Here is a 21,834-nt window from a genome sequence, read left to right as displayed (position 1 = left end):
AAACGTTTTGATTGTTTGTTAATTTTGTTGTTTTTAGGCTCTGCCGAATCAGCAAACTGTTGATTACCCGAGTTTCAAGCTTGTAATTGTCGGTGATGGTGGAACTGGTAAACTTATCTTACTTTTTTGAAGATGACTCGATTTTTGAAGATGTCTTTCCTTTTTTAGCCTGCTATTTGACATATAGATATTCACTATCTCTAAAGCATTGAAGCCCTCTGTAGACAAACACAGAAAATTGGAGCATGAAGCCAGTCCTTCTGAGCAAATGGTGACCGATGCTGATGCTGTCAGAGTCTCAAGTTGAGGGGTAACCATGTTAAAAACCTTTGGTAATACAAATGCTTCTATGATTGTGAAACTAGAAAGGTATGGAGCACAAACATTAAAAACCTCCAAACCTTTCATAGAACACTCACTCATGTAAAGTGATATCTTTTAAGTTCACACATTTGGAAAAAAAGGTTGAGGTTTTTCTCAATACCGTCACCTAACTGGATACACGTAAGATTGAGGGTTTCTAAAGCTGGAAGATCCAAAGCTGAGTTTGGTATGCAGCTTCTGCAACTAGAGAATAGATTAACAAGAGCGAGATGTTTAGGAGTGCGAGAAACAAAAAGACATAGTGGAAGCTCATGACTCGATTTTGGAAGAAGAGGAAGCAAAAGGTTGATACTGCTAAAAAGTATATCGAGAACCATTACAACGTGCGGGCATCCCCACTATATTGAATTGAAGGACATTGATGAGAGACCAACTGGTGTGATTTCTATATCGTTTAGTAGGGTGGCGGTCTTTTTATTGTATTTACGTGGTTTGTTTCTATTTCAGGCTAATGAATGCATATTAGAGAAGGGATCTGTAGATGAGGCGCAACAGGCATGTTATCTACCTATTTTTTGTATTGTTATTTTCTTTTTGTTTAGTTCCATTTTATGAATTCATATATATTAATATAATTTATGGTATTTTTTATGTGTTGGAATTGGATTTGTACAAAATTTTGTTTTGATTCTATTTCAGGTTTTGTTTTTCGGTTGATAAGAAATCATTGGGTTTGGAAGATGGATTAAAGGTGGACGAAGGTTTTGATGAGCCAGTGATGGCGAATGTTGATGTGGTTGTAAACATGGTAAAATTTAAGGGGTTTAAGCTCAAACATCACTTTTACTTATTTAGAAGATGTGATATTCTGCTAATTCTCTCAAGGCTTCAGCCGTGTGGTTTAAATCATTTGTATGCAATGTCATGTCGAACTGTACCAATAGGCCATGCAACTGGAAGACCTGGAGTGAGTTAAAATCAAGATTATTCATCTTTTTTGATTTTTTAAATATCATGACCAACTATTGTCTTGACTTATTCAGGACACTACCGAAGACTTTTAATTAGTTTGTTGGCTAAGGAAATAATGAAGGCATTTGGTATGTATTTGGTCAAACGAGTTAAAAGGACTGTAAAATTCAAGGACATGTTTTTAAGAGCCATGATTATATATTAATTTCCATTATTATTTAATGGTGGGCTTTCAAACCTTTGACAACAGAAAGCATGTTGGTGTAAACGATAGTGGTTGGTTCCGTGAGAGATGACACGGTTCAGTGAGAGAGTTGGATCTGAGAATTGAGATGAATTGATTTCAGAAATTGAGATGAAGAGAGAAGAAAGATTACAATATCTATACACCTATTTATACTTTCTATTAAAATATGTTATGCATGGTTTTCTAAGAAACGACCCGTGTTTGCACACGGATCTTACTGCTAGTTTAAGATTAAAAAAAAGTTGATGGAAACTCCCTTTTTGATCAAAATCAAATGCAAAATCAGACGTGTACTTAAATAACTACACTTTTGTAACCGAAACAATCTTCACTGTCATGTTAACTTAAATAACTGTCGTACATTTTCTTTCTAAAAGAAATAATTTTACAATGTATGTTTGTGTGTATAGATCAATCATCAATGTCTTCGATTAGATGTGCAAAAAATAACCGGTTAATTAACCGTAACTGGTTATTAACCAAAATTGTAATCGGTTAGTGGTTATTTTTAACTGTAGGTTAGTAACCGGTTAGAGATATTTAGTATAGGAATCGGTTAAGAGAAAGAAAAACCGAAAAATTCAAAAAAAGGAGCAAAAAACCGGTTAATTAACCGAAAATAACTGGTTATTAACCGAACAGGTTAAACTAATTAACTGGATTAGTTAAAAAATAATGGGTTAAAACATTAAGCGGTTAAAGTCAAAAAGTCAAATTAACCGGTATAACCAGTTATTGAAATTAACCAGTTTGTGCACCTCTATCTTCTTCGATAACTAAAATCTGAAAAACTATTTTCCAAAACTAAAATCTGAAAAACAATAACAGCCCAGTCTATAACGAACGTGGGCTAAACATTTTCTAGGCCCATTTTGAAAACCAAGTCCAGAAAAAAGCACAAATGGGCCTCGATCCAAATCACTGAATAACCTAATTTAAAACCCTAAACTCACCTTCTCCCACCTCATCGCATCCTAGTTGCAGTTCCCGCAGTCTTTGAATCTAGGTGGTATGAATTCCAAAATTCCACACTCTCCATTTATATTTTAAATTGAGTATTCTGATTGATTGTTTTCTTGCACAATCAGGATCAAGATGAGTCGTGTAGCAGGAGCAAAGGGCGGAAAGAAGAAGCAATCGACCTTCGTGATCGATTGCGGAAAGCCTGTTGAAGACAAGATCATGGAGATTGCATCACTTGAGAAGTTTCTTCAGGAGAGAATCAAGGTTGGTGGCAAAGCTGGTAATCTCGGAGACTCTGTTACTATTTCACGTGAAAAGAACAAGATCTCTGTTACCGCCGATAGCAATTTCTCGAAAAGGTAATCAATTCGCATACTGTTTATGGTTTATAATGTTTGTCATGACGCATTTGTACGTTTTGATGTTAAGTTGACTTTGAATGTTTGGTTGTTCTATTGTTTTGGATGATTGATGAGAATTAGGTGTGGGCACTCTTTGGTTCGGTTATTAGCATTATTTGTAACCGATGTCATTACTCATTGGTTAATCGGTTTGGTTTATTCGGTTAATTTGTTGGTTTTTGGTTAATAACCAAACCCAACATTGGCTAAACTTTTTGTTTAGAAATACATGTAATGAAGGTAAAATACATGAATTTGATGAATAAATATATGAATTTGATGAATAAATATATGAATTTGATGTATAAATAAATAAAATGGAGGTATAAACACATGAGATGGAAGTATAAAAGCTAGAAATATGTAAAGATTTAAATGATTTAGTTTGGTTAACCAATAGTACAAAAAATATCTGATAACCAATTTTCGGTTTATTTGGTTTTGTCTTTGATTTTGGTTAATGGTTCGGCTATTGTTCACCCCTTGAGAATAGGTTATTATGTTATTTGTTTTTAATTAGTTAGTGATTTTTTAGGTATTTGAAGTATTTAACGAAGAAGTATTTGAAGAAGCACAATGTGAGGGATTGGCTTCGGGTGATTGCGTCTAACAAGGAGCGTAATGTGTACGAGTTGCGCTACTTCAACATTGCTGAGAATGAGGGTGAAGAGGAAGATTGAATCGGCAGTTGAGCTTGTTTTGTGTTTGTTTTTTGACTTGGATTTTATTTTTGGTTATGTTATATTGGAATTTTGGTTAGGGGTTTATTATGCAGAACTGTATTGTAGTGGAGTTTTGAAGTTTGAGTGCCTTTGCACTGATCTTGATTTCACAATTCACATCCATGGGATATGCATCTTTTCACCATTTTTTGCATTTGACTTCTCATGTTTTTTACTCATATTTGATTACTTACAAGTTTTAGTGAACATGTGTCGAACATGGAACATTTGTTGATTACGATTGAGTGTGGTGAAATGATTTGGTGGGTGGTGGTAACGGTTGAATGTAGATGTGATGGCAGCGGTGGTGTGATGGTGGGTGGTGTTTCTGCAGCAGTGGTAGTTTGCGGCAAAGGTAGAGTGGAGGTGCAGCGATGTGGGATGTAGGTGGTGGTAGCAGCGGTTGAGAGTCGCATCTAATGATCAGATTATAGTTGGCGTAAAATGGTTGGTCCATTTTTCTGTTTTTTTAACTCATGTTGGATGTCTATTTGATCGACAAAGGACTATATTTTTCCAAGGTAAATTTTCATTGAGTAAATTATGTTTTTGCCCCTGTGCTTATATATATCACTTTTATTTTATTAGTCTAAAATAAGATTTTTTAACATATGTGCTCTATGGTCTCTATAACTAACTTATTTTGACTCCTGAATCTAAACAAACCCCAAACTCTGGTTAATTATTACTCACATCATAGACACATGATGGCTAATATGGTAATTTCCCCTCTCCCTTTTATGATTGTTAGTGCATTTAATGCACAAATCATCTTTCTTCATTGGCAAGCTATCATCCCTCGAATTCTCACTCCTCACAAACCATAACGATGTCGTCTTCAACCTGCCAACTGCACCGCAATAATAATCTTCTAGAGTCAACACGACAAATTCCTTGCCCTAATTGTTGTCCTGAAGTCCGCCAGTGCCGTCGAATGCTGGCACAAGTACAGAAGCTTCCTCCCTAGTCGTACGCCTCTTCCGCTCCGCCTACTCTAAATCCTACGTCAACCTCGCCATCTTCGATCCTTCCTCCGGCCGCCACGCAGCTAAACGGTTAATGCACTTGTTCTGCGTCGTGCCACGTCAGCAGCTTATTCACCATAACCTGTAGTATCATTATTCTGAATCGGAGCTTGTGCATCTCGTTATTAATTCTAGAAATTCATTGAAAAATCATTAATAAATGCAGATCTGATTGTAAGCAGTGGTGAGATTTGAGGCTAGTGGTCAAACTGCTCCTTTTTCTCACGTACCCACCACAGGGTTAGCACCATTGTTGTCAAGCTTGATCGTCGTCGTTAATCTCGTGGTTTGCTGAATGGAATTCCAATCGCAGATTTGGGGGTTTTCTTGGAGAAGATGATGGGAATTTAGGGGTTTTGTGGTGTAAATGAGTATTAATTTGTTTTTAATATGTGTTAGTAGGGGGGGGGGGGGATTACCATATTAGCCATCATGTGCTTGTCATGTGAATAATAATTAACCAGAGTTTGGTGTTCGATTAGACTCAGGGGCCAAAATAGTTAGTTAAAGAGACCATGAGGTACATATGCTAAAAAATCTTATCTTAGGCTAATATAGTAAAGTGATATAACCACATGGGGTAAAAAATGTAATTTACTCATTTTCATCTTCAACCTCAATTTCTGCATTCTTCATTTCTTCAGTTGCTTCATATTGAAACACGGCGACAATGTTGATAAACATGACAATAGCGTTAGTGTAGTGGCAGCATTGGTGCCGATAGAGTGGGCGCATTAATGGTAGCAATGAGGTGGAGTGGTGCGGGTGCCAACAATGTGATCCTAACCAATTTGAACCTTTTTTTAAGCTTACAAGTTTTAAAATAGTTGTGCATGACTACATAGTTGTAAAATTGTGTGTTACACCTAGTCTAATACTTACCGGTGCCAGTTTTTATATTTCTTAACACATTTACGACTAATAACTAGGGGTGAGCAAGTTTAGGTCCGGACCGAAAATAACCGAGAACCAAACCGAAAATATACCTAACCCGACCCAAACCTAGTACCTAGGTATTTAGACCGGTTCCAATTTTTCATATAAAATCGGGCCGGGTCGGGTCGGTTCTTGGTTCTTTTCATGGTGAAACCCAACTTGGACCTATGGATCGGAACCGACCCTATATTTAGGTTAGTGAACCGATTCTGTATTTTATGTTTGATCGGTTCTCAGGTCAGGTCGAGTAATGGTCGGATAGGGTCAGATTTTTTCTTTTGCTCACACCTACTAATAACTCTAGTTTCCTAACAAATTCAATAAACAAATATGATATTGACAAAATGTCTCAAAGGCCTTTTAGCTTAGTAAAACTAAGCTCTTGGAAAAAAAAACCTTCCTTTAAGGCATGTTTGGCTTAGCTTTTTAAAGGGGCTTATGATTTTTTGGAAAAGTCAGGATGTGGTGATTTTTTTGGAAAAGTCACTTTTCTCCTCACATACACATTATTGCCAAACAGACTTTTTAGAGCTTATAACTTTTCAAAAAGCCAATAAGTCAATAAATTGTTTTAAAAACCTTAGCCAAACATACCCTTAGTGGTGAGGCTCCAACTTATCTGATGAACAAATATATAGATTTATGAATAGATAAACTAGTTTAGAAGGTTGAGTTACTCGGTCTAAAAAACAAAATAATGCATTAACATATTGGATTTTAGTGCCCAGTAGATAGATGGGTATCATTTGTTATGGTACTTGTCCTAAATCAATAATCAATTATATATCTACCATACTAGGTTAGAACCTCGTGTAATACACGGGTTGAATTAAATGTAGTTTTGTATATCAAATAATAAAATAATATATCTTTAAAAATCTCATTTATTACATGAGTTGAATAAATGTAATTTTATATATTAAATAATAAAAAAAGTTTTATCTTTAAGAACCCTGTGTATTGTACGGGTTACGTAAATTTAATTTTATATATTAAATAATGAAAAAGGTTACATTTTTAAGAACCTCGTGCATTGTATGGGAGCACGTGTAATTTTATATACAAATCAATAAAAAATTATATCTTGTTATATCTTTATATACCCTGTGTATTATACGAACTGAAAAATCTAATTTTGTATACCACATAATAAAAAAAAGTTATATTTTTAGAAACCCGGTGTATTACACGAGTTCCATAAATGTAATTTTGTATAGTAAATAATAAAAGTATTACATCTTTAAAAAACCTCATTTAATACACGGGTTGAATGAATCTAATAAAAATTATATTTTTTAGAAAACTAACAGATATACTCGATATATGATGGATGTGATGATTACGGTGATAGTTCTTATAAATGTCACGTAAACATAGTGAATACCGTATTTGAGTTGAGAGTTTAACACGAAAATAAAAATATAGAACCAATAAACATTGATTAATGTTTTTGTTTACCACTTATAAACATTTTTGAAATACGTTCTACCCTTAACTAATTTAGTTTTATAAAATGAATAAATCATTTACATTATATTAATTTATATTTAGTGTACGTCTTTTGTTAATTTCAGAATAAATAATTTTAAAATCTAATAAATATTTCAAAATATTATATTATCTCGTATACGAATTGTTTAAATTTATATTAAATTTAATTTTATAATTATCTTTTAATTAATATTAATTATTTATAATTAAGTAGGATAGAGAGGAAAAAACTAAAAAATAGATGGCTCCAATGAATGACATGTGTCCACTTATTGGTTTCTTTTATTATATAGTTTAGATTAGATACGAGCTCTTATTCAGCTTATTCTCGACTCAAGTTAACTCATGCCTTCATAAGTTGACTCATTATTCCGTATATAAATAAGCAACTTATATGTGCATCATGACTTGTATCTTGTGCTTAGAGAGTGTTTCAAAAAAAAAATACTAGGTTTTTCACATTTAACCCAAACATTTCATATTTTACATTTTAACCCCTTTTCATTTTTTTTACTTTTACCCCAAAGTTTTCCATCTTTTATAATTTAACACAACACTTTATTATTTACAACTTTCGTACCCCATACTTTTTATCTTTCGCAAGTTTTTCGTTTTACGTTTCATTCTAAATTTTGCGAGTTAACATGTCGTAGCATGCATGTGAGGTTCAACGTTTTTGCTATATTTTTTCATATTTGACAGACCCGTCGCAACTCGTCCATTTTCCCCTTTTGAAAAGTTTGCCGCAACGGGCGGGTCGTAGATCAACTAAGTTATTATTTTCTACGTCTTACGTTTCTGGTTAATTTCTTCGCATTAAGACACTGTAACGGGTGTGCGTGGTTCAACGATTTTAGTCTGCTTTTCGTTCAGTGTAATTTTTATCATTTTATCTCTTTTATTTTTACGATGTTGAGAGTCGATGTGGTTGTGGCATTGGTGCTACTTGGCACGGTTTTACGAACGTTTTTAACCTATTAAATTTTTTTACTAATTTTTTGTTTCAGTTTACCCCTATACTTCCTTTACTTAAAAACTATTTTTTACCTGCATATTTTATGTACGATTATGTGTAAATATGATTTCTTCTACATTCCGACGTAAACTTTTTTTATTGACGAGTCAAGTCAGATATAATACGTTTTCGTTTAAAGAAACCATTTTTACGTGCATATTTCTATGTACGTTTTCGTATAAAGTCAAGTTGTTCGACATTTCGACGTAAACTTTTTTGGGAAATGATTCAGGTCAAATATAATATGTTTTCGTGTTTATTTTATGTATGTTTCGTAAAGTTTGTTTCGAACCGAGTGGAGTCAAATTATGGTTTCTTTTTCTCCCCTTTTTTCGAAAACTCTAATTAATCCCTTTCGATTACATGTGCATATTTTCCTTCATACCTGTTACATTTTCTTTGTATAAGTTGGGTCACATATAATACGTTATGATTGTTCGATATGAATTCCATTTACTTTACGTTTGACCAAATCACAATGTTTATACAGGTTACATTGAGTTCAACTGGATACGTCGAAATGTGTGTTTTCATATGGTTAATGCATCATATAACGTTTGGACTAATCCATTCAATGTTTACGATGTACCCGTGCCGCAACGCGGTCGGGTCTTAACCCTAGTTTCTCTTAATTTGTATAATTTTGTATGTCTCTACGTCATAGGAATAGCAAGACTGCACCTGGCTCGATAGTAGTTTTGTATCAAGCCTAGGACATAAGACATATGATACATAGCAATCGATACGAAGGCTGATTAGTGCATGTATCCCATGTCTTTCGGCTATCAACGTCACCAAATGATGCATGATTAACCATCCGCAACATTTAAAGTTATTTTTACGAAATTAATAAAATAATGTTAAAATTAGTGCAATTTCATTTTTGCCTCCCGAACATACACACATATATACATTACATACACACACCGCAATCAAGCTAGTTTAGCCAAATAAGCTTCCTTGCGGGTTTAAAAATGCTAGAATGATTGAATCTTGATATAATAACCCTAGAATAATTAAATCTAAGAGTAAACTGCTAAAATCGTCCCTGTGGTTTGACTCAAATTGCTAGATCAGTCCAAAATCAACTTTTTTTGCTAAAACAGTCCCTGAGCCTAGTTTCTGTTGCTATTTCAGTCCAATAAATTAACACCGTTAGAACCTCCGTTAATGAATGGGTAAAACTGCTAAATTCGTCCCTGAGGTTTGATTCAAGTTGCTAGATCAGTCCAAAATCAAGTTTTTTGAATTTGTTAATTATAAACTTATTTAGGTATATAATTTTTCTAGACTTGCATTAATTTTTTGAATTTGTTAATTATAAACTTATGTAGATTATAAACTTATTTAGGTATATAATTTTTCTAGACTTGCATTAATTTTTTGAATTTGTTAATTATAAACTTATGTAGATTATAAATCTAATCATTTTAGCAGTTTACTCTAAATCTAATGTATAATAACAAGGGTTTAATCAGAATAACAAACAGATAACAGAAGATAGATGAAACAAGCTCTCATGGAAATTAAACCGTTTATGGTACAAGCACCAGCAATTCATCTCATCGTTCAATCACCCTTTCCTGTTTCAAATCATAGAAAGAGCAGAAATTGCCGCTTCAAAATTACAGCTAAAACCCACTTCCACCAAGACAATGACCATCACCACCCTTACTTCCAATCCGCTGTCACTCGCGCCTCCTTTCGTTTCCAAGAATCCCTTCGATCAGGTAACACACAACTCTTTCAGGCATTTCATCGAACACCTTGTGAACACGCACGCACCTCTTTTTCTGGCATTTCATCGAACACCTTGTGAACAATTATTTTATCGAACTCCTTGTTTCAATTCGTTTAAGTTTTGGATTTGTAATGTAGAGCCTCTATTTGTCGATCCCTATGCTGGCTGCTTTGCACCTCCTGACCTTGAGTTAGATGAAAACTGGAATCAGAAGCTGCACCATTACTGCGTTGGTACTAGATTTATCGATGATCAGTTGCTAAGTGCAACGAAGGGCGTTGATGGAGCCAAACAGGTGTTTTTAATCCCTTAAAAATTGATACTTAAATTACTGAATTATTTATGAAGCTTTCTGGCCTGTATTGTATCTGCAGGTTGTTTTATTTACAGATGGAATGGATACAAGGGCTTATCGTCTCAAATGGCCTTCTTCAACTGTAATCTTTGATGTATCACCACAAGCAGTTTTTAATACAGCTTCTCAAAAGCTCCAAGGTTCATAACTTTCATTGAAAATTTCACTACATTTTGAATTTGATTATTTTATTTAGCCCTAAAATGATTAAAAACTTATAGTCATGGTCATTTACCCAAACCTAAAAAGGCTGATTGCTGCAACATCAATCATAATAATTAGTTTGAACACCGTATAGATTGAATACTTAGAGCTTACACTTTTGACTTATTGATAAAAGATTATTGTTAAAGATGTCCTGAGTCGGAATGTTATTAACTGAAATGACCTTATGAAGGTTTTTTAAGAAATTATTAGATGTTGGTGCTAAGATTCTAAGAAGCTGCTTGCATCTTCATGTTCCTTTGGAGTCCTCTGATATGCAACAGCTTTTATGTGATAAAGGATTTAACGGTAGCAGGCCAAGTATATGGGTGTTCCAGGTGAACAAGCGTATCTTTTCTACATTTTTTGTAATATTTTCATTCATTCTTCGTTCTTGATTTTTTTATCACATCAAGGAGATGAGACATGGAATAACGAGTGTATTTTCATGTAAACGAGCTTATAAAATTGAAAAAGATTAGTTGCCCTGATAAACTCCTTATTTGTTTGGTCTATAGGGGTTCCCGATCACAAATTTGGCTGCTTTTAAAGAGATTTTGTTTATGGTTAGTAGTTTAGCCATGAAGGGATGTTTGTTCTTGGGTGAACTTCCAATGTGGTTGACTGAAACCCAAGTGGGGGTCAAGGTTAGTACATACTCTATTTCTATTATACATTTTTTAGAGGTGACAAGATTGGCAGGTTGGGTAATGGGTCGGTCAACACATGTTCTGATTGAAGCATGTAACTCTTTAACTTGGGTCAGCCCTGTTGACCCACTGATTGAAGCATGTAACTCTTTAATTTGGGTCAGCCCGGTTGACCCACAAACACTTTTTAATGCTAAGTTGAGTACAAGAACAATGTGATTGCAATAAAAATCCGAAATCTGTAAACAAAGTGATTAGAAGATTGTGCATGCCTTGAAAATGGACTTTAAGCAACTTTCAAATCGTTCTAACCCCCTTTGGTTAAACTTTTTATCTGACGTAGAGTCAATTACTATTTTGGCCCTTGAGGTTTAGTCAGTTTAACTCATTCGGCCCAAAAAGGAATCTTTTGACATATCAAACCTTCACGTTGCATTTTGTAACAGTCTTGGCCCATAACACTAACTCTGTTACTTTATTTTGTTAAGTATAGGGGTATTTTAGTACTTTTATGTCTCAAGGGTTGTATATGTAAGTTATAATGTTTCTTTTAATATTTAAGAGACTATTTATGTAATTGCTCAAATTAACAAAAACCAAACAACAATCTCATTCTTTATTCTCTATAAAATAAGTTTTTTTTTTTATTTGTATATATTAAAAATGTTTTTATTTTCATTTTTATTGTTAATTTTGTTTTATTATTTAGTTATTTTTACGATTATTATTATATTAAAAAAAATCTATTTATTTTTTAAACTTTTTATTATTATTTTGTTTCTATTATTTAGTTATTTCTACGATTATTATTTCATAAAACTCATTTTAAATACATAAGTAAATATGTCTTTTGTAAAAGCTTTTTTTATAAACGTCTTTTTATGATCGTTCGTTTTTCAAACTTCTTTTTAAACCATTCATCTTTTTTTATTATCATTTGTTTTAAAATTGTCCATTTGTTTAAAGCATGTTAACTTTTTAAACCTTTTGTTTACTAAAATCGTTGGTTTTTTCTTAAATCGATCATTTTTTACTTGTTTTTAAACCTGTCGTTCTTTTATAAACGTCTTTCTTAAAATGTTCTAGAAGCTTTTTTTATAAACTTTTTTTATAAACATCTTTCTTAAAATGTTCGCTTTTTAAATGGTTTCGTTTTTAAACTTTTTAAGAAAGACGTTTATAAAAAACAGAAGGTTTAAAAACAAGTAAAAAAATGATTGATTTAAAAAACGAACGATTTTAATAAACAAAAGGTTTAAAAATTAACGACTTTTAAACAAACGGACGGTTTTAAACAGATGAACGATTTAAACAAGTGATATAGTAAAAAAAGATGAATGGTTTAAAAAGAAGTTTGAAAAACGAACGATCAAAAAAAGACGTTTATAAAAGAAAAATTTAGGAAAGATATATTTACTTGTATATTTAAAATGAGTTTTATTAAATAATAATTGTAAAAATAACTAAATAATAAAAAAATAAAATTTAAAAATAAAAATAACTAAATTCAGAAAGGGGTGGTGGCGCAGCTTGTTGCCCATCTACCCTCTGTTTTGATGTAACTTGGCAAGTATGAACAGATAATGGCAATGGAACCATTATATCCAAAAAAAAAGTTTGGTACAAATAAAAAACTCATTATGTAGAGAGAATGAAATTGTGGTTTGGTTTTTGTTAATTTTAGTAATTACATAAATAGTCTCTTAAATATTAAAATAAATATTATAACCTACATAAACGACCCCTGAGACATAAATGTACTAAAATATCCTAACACTTAACAAAATAAAATAACATAGTTAGCGTTAGGGGCTAAAACTGTTACAAATGTTTGAGCCGAAATAGTTAAACGGACCAAACCTAAGGGGTCAAAATAGTAATTTACTCTTTGATGTAACTGATATAAAGCATAGCCCAAATCGACCCATGAGTAAATTGGTAAAAATTGCCACCTTTACCATTTTAACTTTTAATGGCTTCATTGCAGTCTAGTGTGGAGAAATGGATGTATGAGATTTTCATGAGCTATGGTTTTCGGGTGCGAATGATAGGGTATGATGAGGTTGCAAAAAACCTTGGTCAAAAACATGCAGTTGGAGACTCGGATTACGTGCTTTTTGTTGCAGAACACCTACGGTTTTCTGATTATGAGGTGGGATAACAGTTAAATTCAATTTAATATGCAAACACTAAAAGCATGTAAGTTTTACATTACTATTTAATCTTAACAGATGGAGATTTGGAGGAGAGAATTTCAGCGAGTGGAGGAAGAAGGCGATGAAGATGGATTTGAGGAGCTCTAACCGATTCAAAAAATTGTATTTTTGGTTATTGTATTTTTGCAACCGCCATAGATGACATTTATCATCTCTGTTACGTAATATGCATAAACATTCACACTATTTTGTACGATTAAAAACATATCAGGTTACAAACAAATTTAATACAATCACTCAGAGCACAAAAAACAACATATCTGAAAAATCAGCCTGAGGCTAGTTTTCCGGCATTAAATGTTACAAAAATCTGATCGAGTTATCGTTGCAGTGGCGGGATAGTTGGGGTTGGCCTGATGACATTCATAACTCCTTGTGCAGTTTGCTATTGACATTGGATGCAAAAGTCAAAAACCTAAAATCTGGATTGTAACTAAAATACATAATTATATAAATAGTTGTTACCTCAAAGTAGGAATTGAAGTTTAAACGCAAAAGAAAACGCCTAAGAAACGGGGCCCGCTGACTACCAGCAAGCCGGCTGCTACGCAATATAGTGTACAAGGAATTGGACTTCTTGTTAAATTCCTGCAAAATGATAACAAAGAAAACCACCAACTTACCTCGATGCAAATGCTAAAAACGGTACTAAATATGAACAGCTCAACTGATCACCACAACCAATGCATAACGTAAAATTACCTCAGTTATTCGTTCAAGTTCATTGGTGCTAGCATTAGTTTCCTGGTTCTCAATCTTCCAGCAGAACTGCAAGCAAAGCTTCATGATTCCATCCAATATCCTTGATACTGAACCGATATCCAGAAACGATTGTGATATCAAAGCCGACAAATATCTGCACCAAAATTTCAAAAAAAAAAATACCAATTTTACCGAACGTATCCCGTCACAATTTACAAGATGAAAGAAAAAAAAGATAATAATCACTCACTCTTGATGGAATTCCACTAACTCAGCAAAATCACGTGACTCTTCTATATGAGTTTGTAATACATTCCATTGAGATTCTATCACATCCACCTAGAAAACACACGTGACAGTAAAAATATGCATTTTTACTTAGGGGATACGGAGTGGCTTTCGGTAAAGCCATTTTACCGATCGGTAAACTTTGGCAAACCATTGCCAACCTTTTGCCACATGAAGTGTTTGACGAAATGGGTATAAAATCGGTGAAGCTTTACCGATGCGGGAAAGGAGAAAGGAAAGAGAGAGGGGGGTATGGGGTGGGGTCCATTCCAATCTCAACCAATCACATTTTTTTTCCTTTTTTTTATTTAAAAAGTTTACCAATTCACCAAATGTTTAAACCATTGCCAACACTTTTCAGCAAAGTTTAAACATTTTTGACTGATTGACATGGCGCGCTCTAATTGGTCGGTTTTTTGGTTTACCACTCCAAAGTGTTTAACCACTCCTTACACCCTTACATTAATCTTTTTAATGAGTTCTACTTTGATTAGTCTGTATGATGTGTATATGAAATATCAAAAGAAATATATTAAACAATGTATAAACCAGAGTTATCAAAAGCGATCGCTTTTCCCGCCTAGGCGATATTTCTGGGCGAGTCGACCTGTATGCGCTTTTCCCTCCTAGGTAAAAAAAGCCCCGTGATTTTTTTTTTTGAAATCCTATCTCTTATACACATATACCAGATGATATTTATAGGTATTTATCTATTTTCTGGAAATCATATCTCAATCAAATCAAATCTTATACATCTTTAAAAAAAAATATATTTGAAATTTAAAAAAGTTAGAGATATCATATCTTGTTATTCAAATAAGAACCTAATATGATAAAACAACGTTCATAATCTTCTGCTATTTTTTTTTTTTTTTTGCGGGAAAAACATGCAATACTACAAAGTATATTTTGACCTTATGAGGATTATGCAGTATATTCAACCATTCTCATTGCTTCATATAAATTATTTATGATTTAATTTACTTTTTGAACTTTATTTGTTTAATTGTTTTCAAGTTTGAACAATTTGGTTTTGGAATATTTTGGTGATTCATAATGATTTTGGTTTTATTATAAGGATTATGGTATTTGAATACTTTAGGAATTTTAAGAAAGTGTTTTTTCAATACATAATATTATTTTTTTATGTTTTTATTTGCTTGCGCTTTATTTTCCTCAGGCCCGCGCTTTTTTTTCGCTTCTCGCCTAGGCGACAGGCGAGGCCTATGCGCCTAGAGTGCGCCTAGCGCATTTGATAACTATGGTATAAACAAGGGATATTGTTATATATTGTTTTTATATATAATACAAAGAGACCCTTATGAGAGTTTATATGAATCCTACCTGGATATAGAACTGAAGATTTCTAATCAAGAAGGCCATATGCTCTCTAACCCGCCACATAGGTCTAAAGCATTGGCGTCTCTGCTGAGATGTTGAACCGTTTACACGTTCAATGTGACGTTTGGAAAAATTTGAGTGGTCTTGTTGCATTACAGATTCCCATGATTTCTCTAGTTCCATTTGCGTTCGCTTTAGCCGAAGTAAATACTGAAATATCCGACAGTACCTGTCCATATGCATTACTAGAACGTTGAAATTCTTTATCACCAAAAGATTACATTTTGAGTAATTTACAGAGCCAATTGGTTACCTAGAGAGGACTTCTTGTGTGAAGAACAACTGTAACGGCCAATCGACGGAATATTCTAGGGCAATACCGTCCCAGCCGTCAAGGGACATTTCCGATGAAGAATCAGATGATAAACTTGAATCACCGTCAGCATATTTGGACTTTGGTATATCGACTTTGGAAGATTTAATGTTGGCCCCGATTGCAGGCATCCTGAGAGTGGTTTAATCGTATAAGTATTTGAAAGCTATATGAGAACTACTAAATGCAAGGTGACGTTATTTACCGTAACATCACTCTTGAAAAATATTTATCATCGTCACTGATAGTCTTTGTTACAGCCTGCATGATAAGTATGCAAATATTTCTTTTAATACACTCAACTTTTCTAAATACTAACAATGTAATATACTAATATGAATTAAAAAAAGGATTAAAGTTAAAAAGTAAATAAAATAACTATTATTATAATATGAAAATAATAAAAGTGTTAAAAAAACTATATATTTATTATAATATTAAAATCACTATTCATTTCAATTATAATATTAAAATCACTATTCATTTCAATTCGTTTATTAATTATTAATATTAATTATTAATATATATATAGTAATAGCAGAATAAAATTACCAGCCGGAATGGAACCATAAGATCAGCTTCTGCAGTTGATTGCCTAGGAGGTAAACGCATCAACTGGCGGCTTTCTTCAAGAAAAGTCTATTATACAATTAAAAAAATCTTGTCATAATTACACAAAAAAAAGATATAATAAAAGCCAATAAACAAAAATTGCTCACTGTTTACCTGAAAGAAATCACCTTTTGCTAGAAGAAAGTAATCTTTTATAGCCTTCAAATGGCCGTTTAGATCAGCGCGTACAACCACAAGCTGCATGTGTGAATTTAAAACGGTTAAAAGGATACTAAATGAACTTGAATATAAAGACAAATGAGAATAATATGCAAATATTTTTACCTGCCAAAGATGACTAGCTGCAATAGCCCTAATTGAATCAACAGCACCCTCAAATGATCTTTTATGGAACTCAGATGATTCCTACCCAAATCAAAACTTTTATTAAGGTGGAAATGGAATTAAGAAATAGTAATAATACTTATAGCAGTGTAAAGACCTTAAGATTTATAAGCATCGATTCGATCTTATCAGCCTCTGATTGTGGCAGTAGTTCGTCACCCATCAGTTTTTTATGTCTTGCATCTACAGATCGGAATGCAGAACTTGGATTACGAAGAACCCGAATTGCTTTTCCAGCAAAAAGGATGGATTCTGCGATGTGCATTGGAATATACTCTGGCAACATATCCTATAACACAAAAAAAAATAAAAGTAAAAAAAAAAAGTAAACTTCTACACGTTCTATAGAAAATGAAAATCAGCTTCTGAAACAATATCTATATTAAGTACCAGAGAGATGTGAAATCCCAAGTGCCAATCACTTAAAGAGCCATCGTTAACCGACATGCGTGCTAACTTTTCGGACATATTTGATGAGTCTCGCTCTGAGTTTCCTTCTTGCCTAAAAACATTAAAATGAACAAAAAGAAATCCTCATCTGACAGCTGTCAAACGTATTGTACATAGGAAAAAAAAGATGACTCATACTTGCATATAAAAAACTCTCCATATTGATCGTGAAGAATTCCATACACCATCCAAGAAGCAAGTTGATTATACATGACCTGGTGTCCGTGCCAAAGAAGTCTGTGTGTTTAATAATTCATGAAGTTAGTAGATATTTATAATTTATTTCCCTTGTGTTATCAACTCTGTAATTGATTAAAAATAAAACCTTTGAATGCATGTTTGCAACTCTGGCACACCACAGTGGCAGCGTTTATGTAGAAGATTAAGAAGTTTCCCTCCAGAGATACCGTCACGTTCAATCTCTAGAATCAGCTCATACAGAGGTGGCAAAAGAACAAAAAACTACAATAACCTTCCATTGTTTAGAGCTCAAAGAACACAAAACGGAAAAGAAATACTTCATGAAAGCTTTAATGCAACAGATGATCAAACTTAGTAATGTGGAAGTGCACCATCAAATAACATAACTTAATGCAGAAATAAACATAGTGACGATGGTGTGATGACTGATGCACGATCCAAATTGCGATATATCTCCTAATAACTTGGTTTTAAAAAGCGAGAGACACACAAAAGCAACAAGGTCTAAAATCAAGTCGCGAAGCGCAAAGCGCAAAAGCGGCGGGCTTTTCGTACCCAAGGCGCAAGCTAATTATATAAATTTTTTATATATTCCACATCTATCACATAGGTTTTTAGCTTTCCCTACCCAAAATATAGCAATAAGCTATGTTGTCAAAGACGCAAGGAGCAGGCGAGGCGCATCGGCCTCACCCGGAGCCTAGGCGCAAGGCGCAAAAAAAGCGTGGCCTTTTTTAAGAAAAGCGCACATAGAGAAAAAAAAATATAAAAAATATGTTATGCTTTGAAAATAAATAAGATTCCACATATATAATTAAAAAAACTATTATACATGCCATTTAAGATCATGGAGCTAATAGTTAGTAGCAATAGTTAGAAAAAAAATATAAAAAATATGTTATGCTTTAAGTTTCTGAGCTGGAATTTGGTTGAACTCATGCGTGCCCGCACCTGCGGACACGAATGCAGCTCCGAAAAGCCCGGGCCCGCGTGAGGCAGTTTTTATTCGTACTCGGTTCAGTTTCGTTTTTTTTTTCTGTTGCGCTGCGCCTCAGGCCGTTTTTTGTGCGCCTTTGTTTGCGCCTCAGGCCGTTTTTGTGCGCCTTTTTTGCGCCTCAGGCCGTTTTTTTCAAAAAAAAAACCTTTTTGCGCCTAGGCTGCCACCAGGCGCTATTGGTGCGCCTCGCTGCGCCCGGGCGCCTAGGCGCGCGCTTTTTGCGCTTTTGACAACATAGGCAATAAGTAAGGTTTTTGTATGATTTTAGCTACATGTACAAGCCAAAAAAAACCCAAGGTACAACAGTTAGATGCATAAAAACGCATCGGGTACAAGAGGCGCACGGCTCAGGCCAAAAAAGCCCAGAAAAAATCCCAAAAAAAGCGCGCCTTTTTGGGGCTTCCTGTAGTTACTCTAGGCGCTGAGCGAAAAAGCCCTAGGGTGTGCGCCTTGTTGCGCCTGAGGCGCGCTTTTTTAAACCAAGCCTAATAAGCAGAAAAAGAAACTAAAACAAAAAAGACCATGAAATTCAAAAGTCTACCTTGTTCAGAGATTGGGTAACTGTCGCTAAAATCGGTAGATGATCGGATAGCAACTTCTGTTCCACATGCAAAACAGCAGATCTATAAACTGAAAGAACCTCCACTAATCCATTTGCAATAGCCCTCCTATAAACACTCTGATTCTTCTTAGAAGGCTCACTCCCACACCTTATCCAGCTTAAATTCCGTGATTTTGTAGCGAATCGATCAAGTTCACGATAGTAAAACCCTAACGTAATCGTCTTCTCTATAATATCCCTACATTTCATAATCCCCACCACACATTAACAAAAAGAAAAAAACATAATCCAAACATAAATTTACAGCCCTAATTCTAAATTAAGTTTGTTATGGCCTGTAGAATTAGCATTCATTAAATAATTACAATCACGTCCAAAAATATTATAACACCTAACTTAAAAACAAACTATAAATGAGATTGAAATTGTAAAACCCTAGATATTTGGGGCAAACGAGAATTAAGAAGAATAATAGAAAAGAATTACAAAATACCTTTCGCTGGACTGAATAAAAGATATGTCGGAAGCAAGCTTGAAGGTACATTGATCGGCGATGGAGTTTTCAGAAGAGAGGCCGACGGATAACCGGTGTTCTTTGTCGTCGACAACTAGGTCACCGGTGTACCCTAACAGTGACAGTAGGAGTTCGTGTAGCATCGTAATGACCAGATTAAATCACGCATACGTCTGGAAATGAGATCGCCGGTGGTGAAATTTGTAGAAAAGTTGAGCAGATGATCGGAACTGGAGTTACACCTTTGGGCCCTTTTAGGTTGATGTCAAAATGTTGTGTGACATGTTCCCTCCAAAATGTACATTGTATTTTGTTTAATTTAAGAGATACATACATTGAAATAATATTATCTCAAGTTTTATAATGGAGATAAACATATAGGTGAATCTCACACGTGTGTATGTATGTATATACTAGTGTCTCGAACCTAATATAGAGACAAAACGTAATTTTTACGAGCAAAACTGCAATAGGTATAAAGCTCACCTTTCAAAATCCTAACGTGGTTCCCTTCAATATCACAAATTTCGTTTCAGTTTGATCATAAATAAGCTCACCTTTTAAATAAGTTCACCTTTTTCAGTCAATTTCTTATCGCTCGTAACCTAACCAGGTTCTGTTTCTTCGTCTATTTCACCTTTTTCAGTCAAACTCTTGTAGAAAAATCAACATTAACTCCTCAAATTGGTGCTATTGATAGCGTAAGTCAAATCTTTATTGAATTTCCTCAATTGGGTTTCGTTTATTTTGTTAAAACTATTTGAAATTGCAGAATTTTTTGTTGTCCGCCAGGTGTTTGTTAAAATGCCTGAATGAGTTTTCACTTCTTATCCTTAACTGGTTTGCTGAATTGTATAATCTGATGGCTTTTTCTTCTTGTTTAAGTTGTGACTCATGGACACTTTCTCAAAATCTAAAGCACCGATCTTTGTTTTTCTTCTTCGCACGCAAGGTGTTCGACGAAATGCCTAGGTGATTTCTTCGGGGTTTTTTAGCGTAGCGGTTCAATTACCTTTTGACCCATCAGCTGCGATTCCTTTTGGGTTGGGTTTTCTTTATTGGTGGTGGCGTACCCGACATTATCTAAGTGTCGACTCCGCTTACTAGCTTTGGTATGGTTGGTTCTAATGGTAGCGGTTTCTGGCCTTGTCCTTTCCGACGGTTTCATTGTTGCCCCGATGGCTTGGTGGGGGCTAAGGGATTCCCAGGGTTAATGGCACATATCAAGAGTCACCATTTGGGCTCAGACAAGAGGAAAGATACTTTGAGATGTGCAATTGCTGACGATCTTAATCTTTTTACCTCTGTTTGTGAAGCTTTGAAGGTGTCCGGACAATGGTTATGTGGTGAGTGTATGTGCCCTCGTGCTTTCAGTCGGGCGTGCCACCATGAGGATAAGGTTATTCGGTTTGTGCCAGGTGAGAGAGATGAACAGGATTTTATTGTTGGCATCACTAGACCCGGTGTTGAAAACGTTGATACCTCGTCGGAAGAGTTGGGTGTAGATATTGCTTTGCTTGACCGTGTTTTCTCTCTCCCCATCAAGACTGTTAAGAGTATCCCACTTAGTTGTCGTATGGCATTTGCCCAAGTCTTAACTGCAGCTTTGGACAAGGTGGTTGCTATGCCTGATTCTGTTGAGGCATGGGTTCGACTATTGATATTACCACGTTGCACCTTGCGGGTGTTCAAGCCTGTTGGTCGTCAGTACAAGAGGTCGGGCAATAGGAAGACGGGCCAATGCCTTAGCATCCAGCGGTCTTTGGCTCAGTGGGGTGATCGTGAGGGTTTTGCCACTCTTGTCCAGTCGTTGTTTGATCAACCCGCGAGGGGGGTTACAGATGGAATCAAAAAGGGCACTGAGAATGATAATGAGTGTGGGGGGGACCAATGTGAAACAATGTTTACGTAAAGTTGCTGATGGTCATTTCACTGCAGCGATTAAGGTTTTATGCTCCTCGGGGGTCGCCCCTCTCAATAAGAATACTCTGGAGGCTTTAGTGGCTAAGCACCCATGTATGCCCCCTTCTTCCATGCCTGCTTCCTTGCCTTCTGAGTCTCCTCTTGTGGTAGGGTCCGATTGTGTGCTCGGGTGTATTAAATCTTTCCCCAAAGGTACGTCATGCTGGAGAGGCGGCTTAAGGGCCCGACATCTTTTAGATGCTTTTTGTGGGGAGGGGTCTGTGA

At 34.7% G+C, this 21,834-nt stretch overlaps 3 protein-coding genes across 5 annotated transcripts; 2 read left to right on the top strand and 1 right to left on the bottom strand.

Annotated features, from left to right (window-relative positions):
* The first annotated feature begins 2,416 nt into the window (after positions 1–2,416).
* Positions 2,417–3,783, top strand: LOC110937024 (60S ribosomal protein L22-2). 2 transcript variants are annotated; one of them, XM_022179433.2, is made up of 3 exons: positions 2,417–2,552; positions 2,632–2,865; positions 3,443–3,783. In XM_022179433.2, exons 2-3 carry the CDS (start codon positions 2,639–2,641, stop codon positions 3,585–3,587), a joined length of 372 nt encoding a protein of 123 aa, XP_022035125.1. In that variant the 5' UTR covers positions 2,417–2,552; positions 2,632–2,638; the 3' UTR covers positions 3,588–3,783. The 2 variants fall into 2 exon arrangements, with proteins under 2 accessions (XP_022035125.1, XP_022035126.1); XM_022179434.2 differs by having other exon boundaries at positions 2,453–2,549.
* A 5,773-nt stretch (positions 3,784–9,556) lies between these two features.
* Positions 9,557–13,514, top strand: LOC110937023 (putative S-adenosyl-L-methionine-dependent methyltransferase MMAR_0539). 2 transcript variants are annotated; one of them, XM_022179432.2, is made up of 7 exons: positions 9,557–9,826; positions 9,975–10,132; positions 10,212–10,332; positions 10,697–10,734; positions 10,915–11,043; positions 13,034–13,198; positions 13,278–13,514. In XM_022179432.2, exons 1-7 carry the CDS (start codon positions 9,601–9,603, stop codon positions 13,347–13,349), a joined length of 909 nt encoding a protein of 302 aa, XP_022035124.1. In that variant the 5' UTR covers positions 9,557–9,600; the 3' UTR covers positions 13,350–13,514. The 2 variants fall into 2 exon arrangements, with proteins under 2 accessions (XP_022035124.1, XP_022035123.1); XM_022179431.2 differs by having other exon boundaries at positions 9,558–9,826; positions 10,610–10,734.
* On the bottom strand, positions 13,420–19,974 carry LOC110937022 (gamma-tubulin complex component 4 homolog). The gene is made up of 16 exons (XM_022179430.2): positions 19,627–19,974; positions 19,113–19,371; positions 17,699–17,835; positions 17,512–17,610; positions 17,314–17,425; positions 17,021–17,212; positions 16,864–16,944; positions 16,693–16,776; positions 16,519–16,605; positions 16,172–16,227; positions 15,907–16,098; positions 15,597–15,822; positions 14,215–14,303; positions 13,965–14,118; positions 13,728–13,850; positions 13,420–13,647 (listed from the first exon to the last, which is right to left on the bottom strand). Exons 1-16 carry the CDS (start codon positions 19,788–19,790, stop codon positions 13,582–13,584), a joined length of 2,121 nt encoding a protein of 706 aa, XP_022035122.1. The 5' UTR covers positions 19,791–19,974; the 3' UTR covers positions 13,420–13,581.
* Positions 19,975–21,834: the final 1,860 nt, after the last annotated feature.

Source organism: Helianthus annuus, chromosome 4, assembly GCF_002127325.2.
Source record: "Helianthus annuus cultivar XRQ/B chromosome 4, HanXRQr2.0-SUNRISE, whole genome shotgun sequence".
In the NCBI taxonomy this organism is placed as follows: Eukaryota; Viridiplantae; Streptophyta; class Magnoliopsida; order Asterales; family Asteraceae; genus Helianthus; species Helianthus annuus.
Note: the sequence above shows the minus strand (reverse complement) of the source record. Positions and strands in the feature narration are given on the sequence as shown.

Coding starts and splice junctions, on each gene's coding strand:
- LOC110937024 (XM_022179433.2), top strand. CDS start 2,639: ATGAGTCGTGTAGCAGGAGCAAAGGGCGGAAAGAAGAAGCAATCGACC. Junction 2,866..3,442: donor GATAGCAATTTCTCGAAAAG/GTAATCAATTCG, acceptor GTGATTTTTTAG/GTATTTGAAGTATTTAACGA.
- LOC110937023 (XM_022179431.2), top strand. CDS start 9,601: ATGAAACAAGCTCTCATGGAAATTAAACCGTTTATGGTACAAGCACCA. Junction 10,735..10,914: donor CAAGTATATGGGTGTTCCAG/GTGAACAAGCGT, acceptor TTTGGTCTATAG/GGGTTCCCGATCACAAATTT. Junction 11,044..13,033: donor AAACCCAAGTGGGGGTCAAG/GTTAGTACATAC, acceptor GCTTCATTGCAG/TCTAGTGTGGAGAAATGGAT.
- LOC110937022 (XM_022179430.2), bottom strand. CDS start 19,790: ATGCTACACGAACTCCTACTGTCACTGTTAGGGTACACCGGTGACCTA. Junction 17,836..19,112: donor TTACCCAATCTCTGAACAAG/GTAGACTTTTGA, acceptor AGGTTATTGTAG/TTTTTTGTTCTTTTGCCACC. Junction 16,228..16,518: donor TTATGGTTCCATTCCGGCTG/GTAATTTTATTC, acceptor CTTATCATGCAG/GCTGTAACAAAGACTATCAG.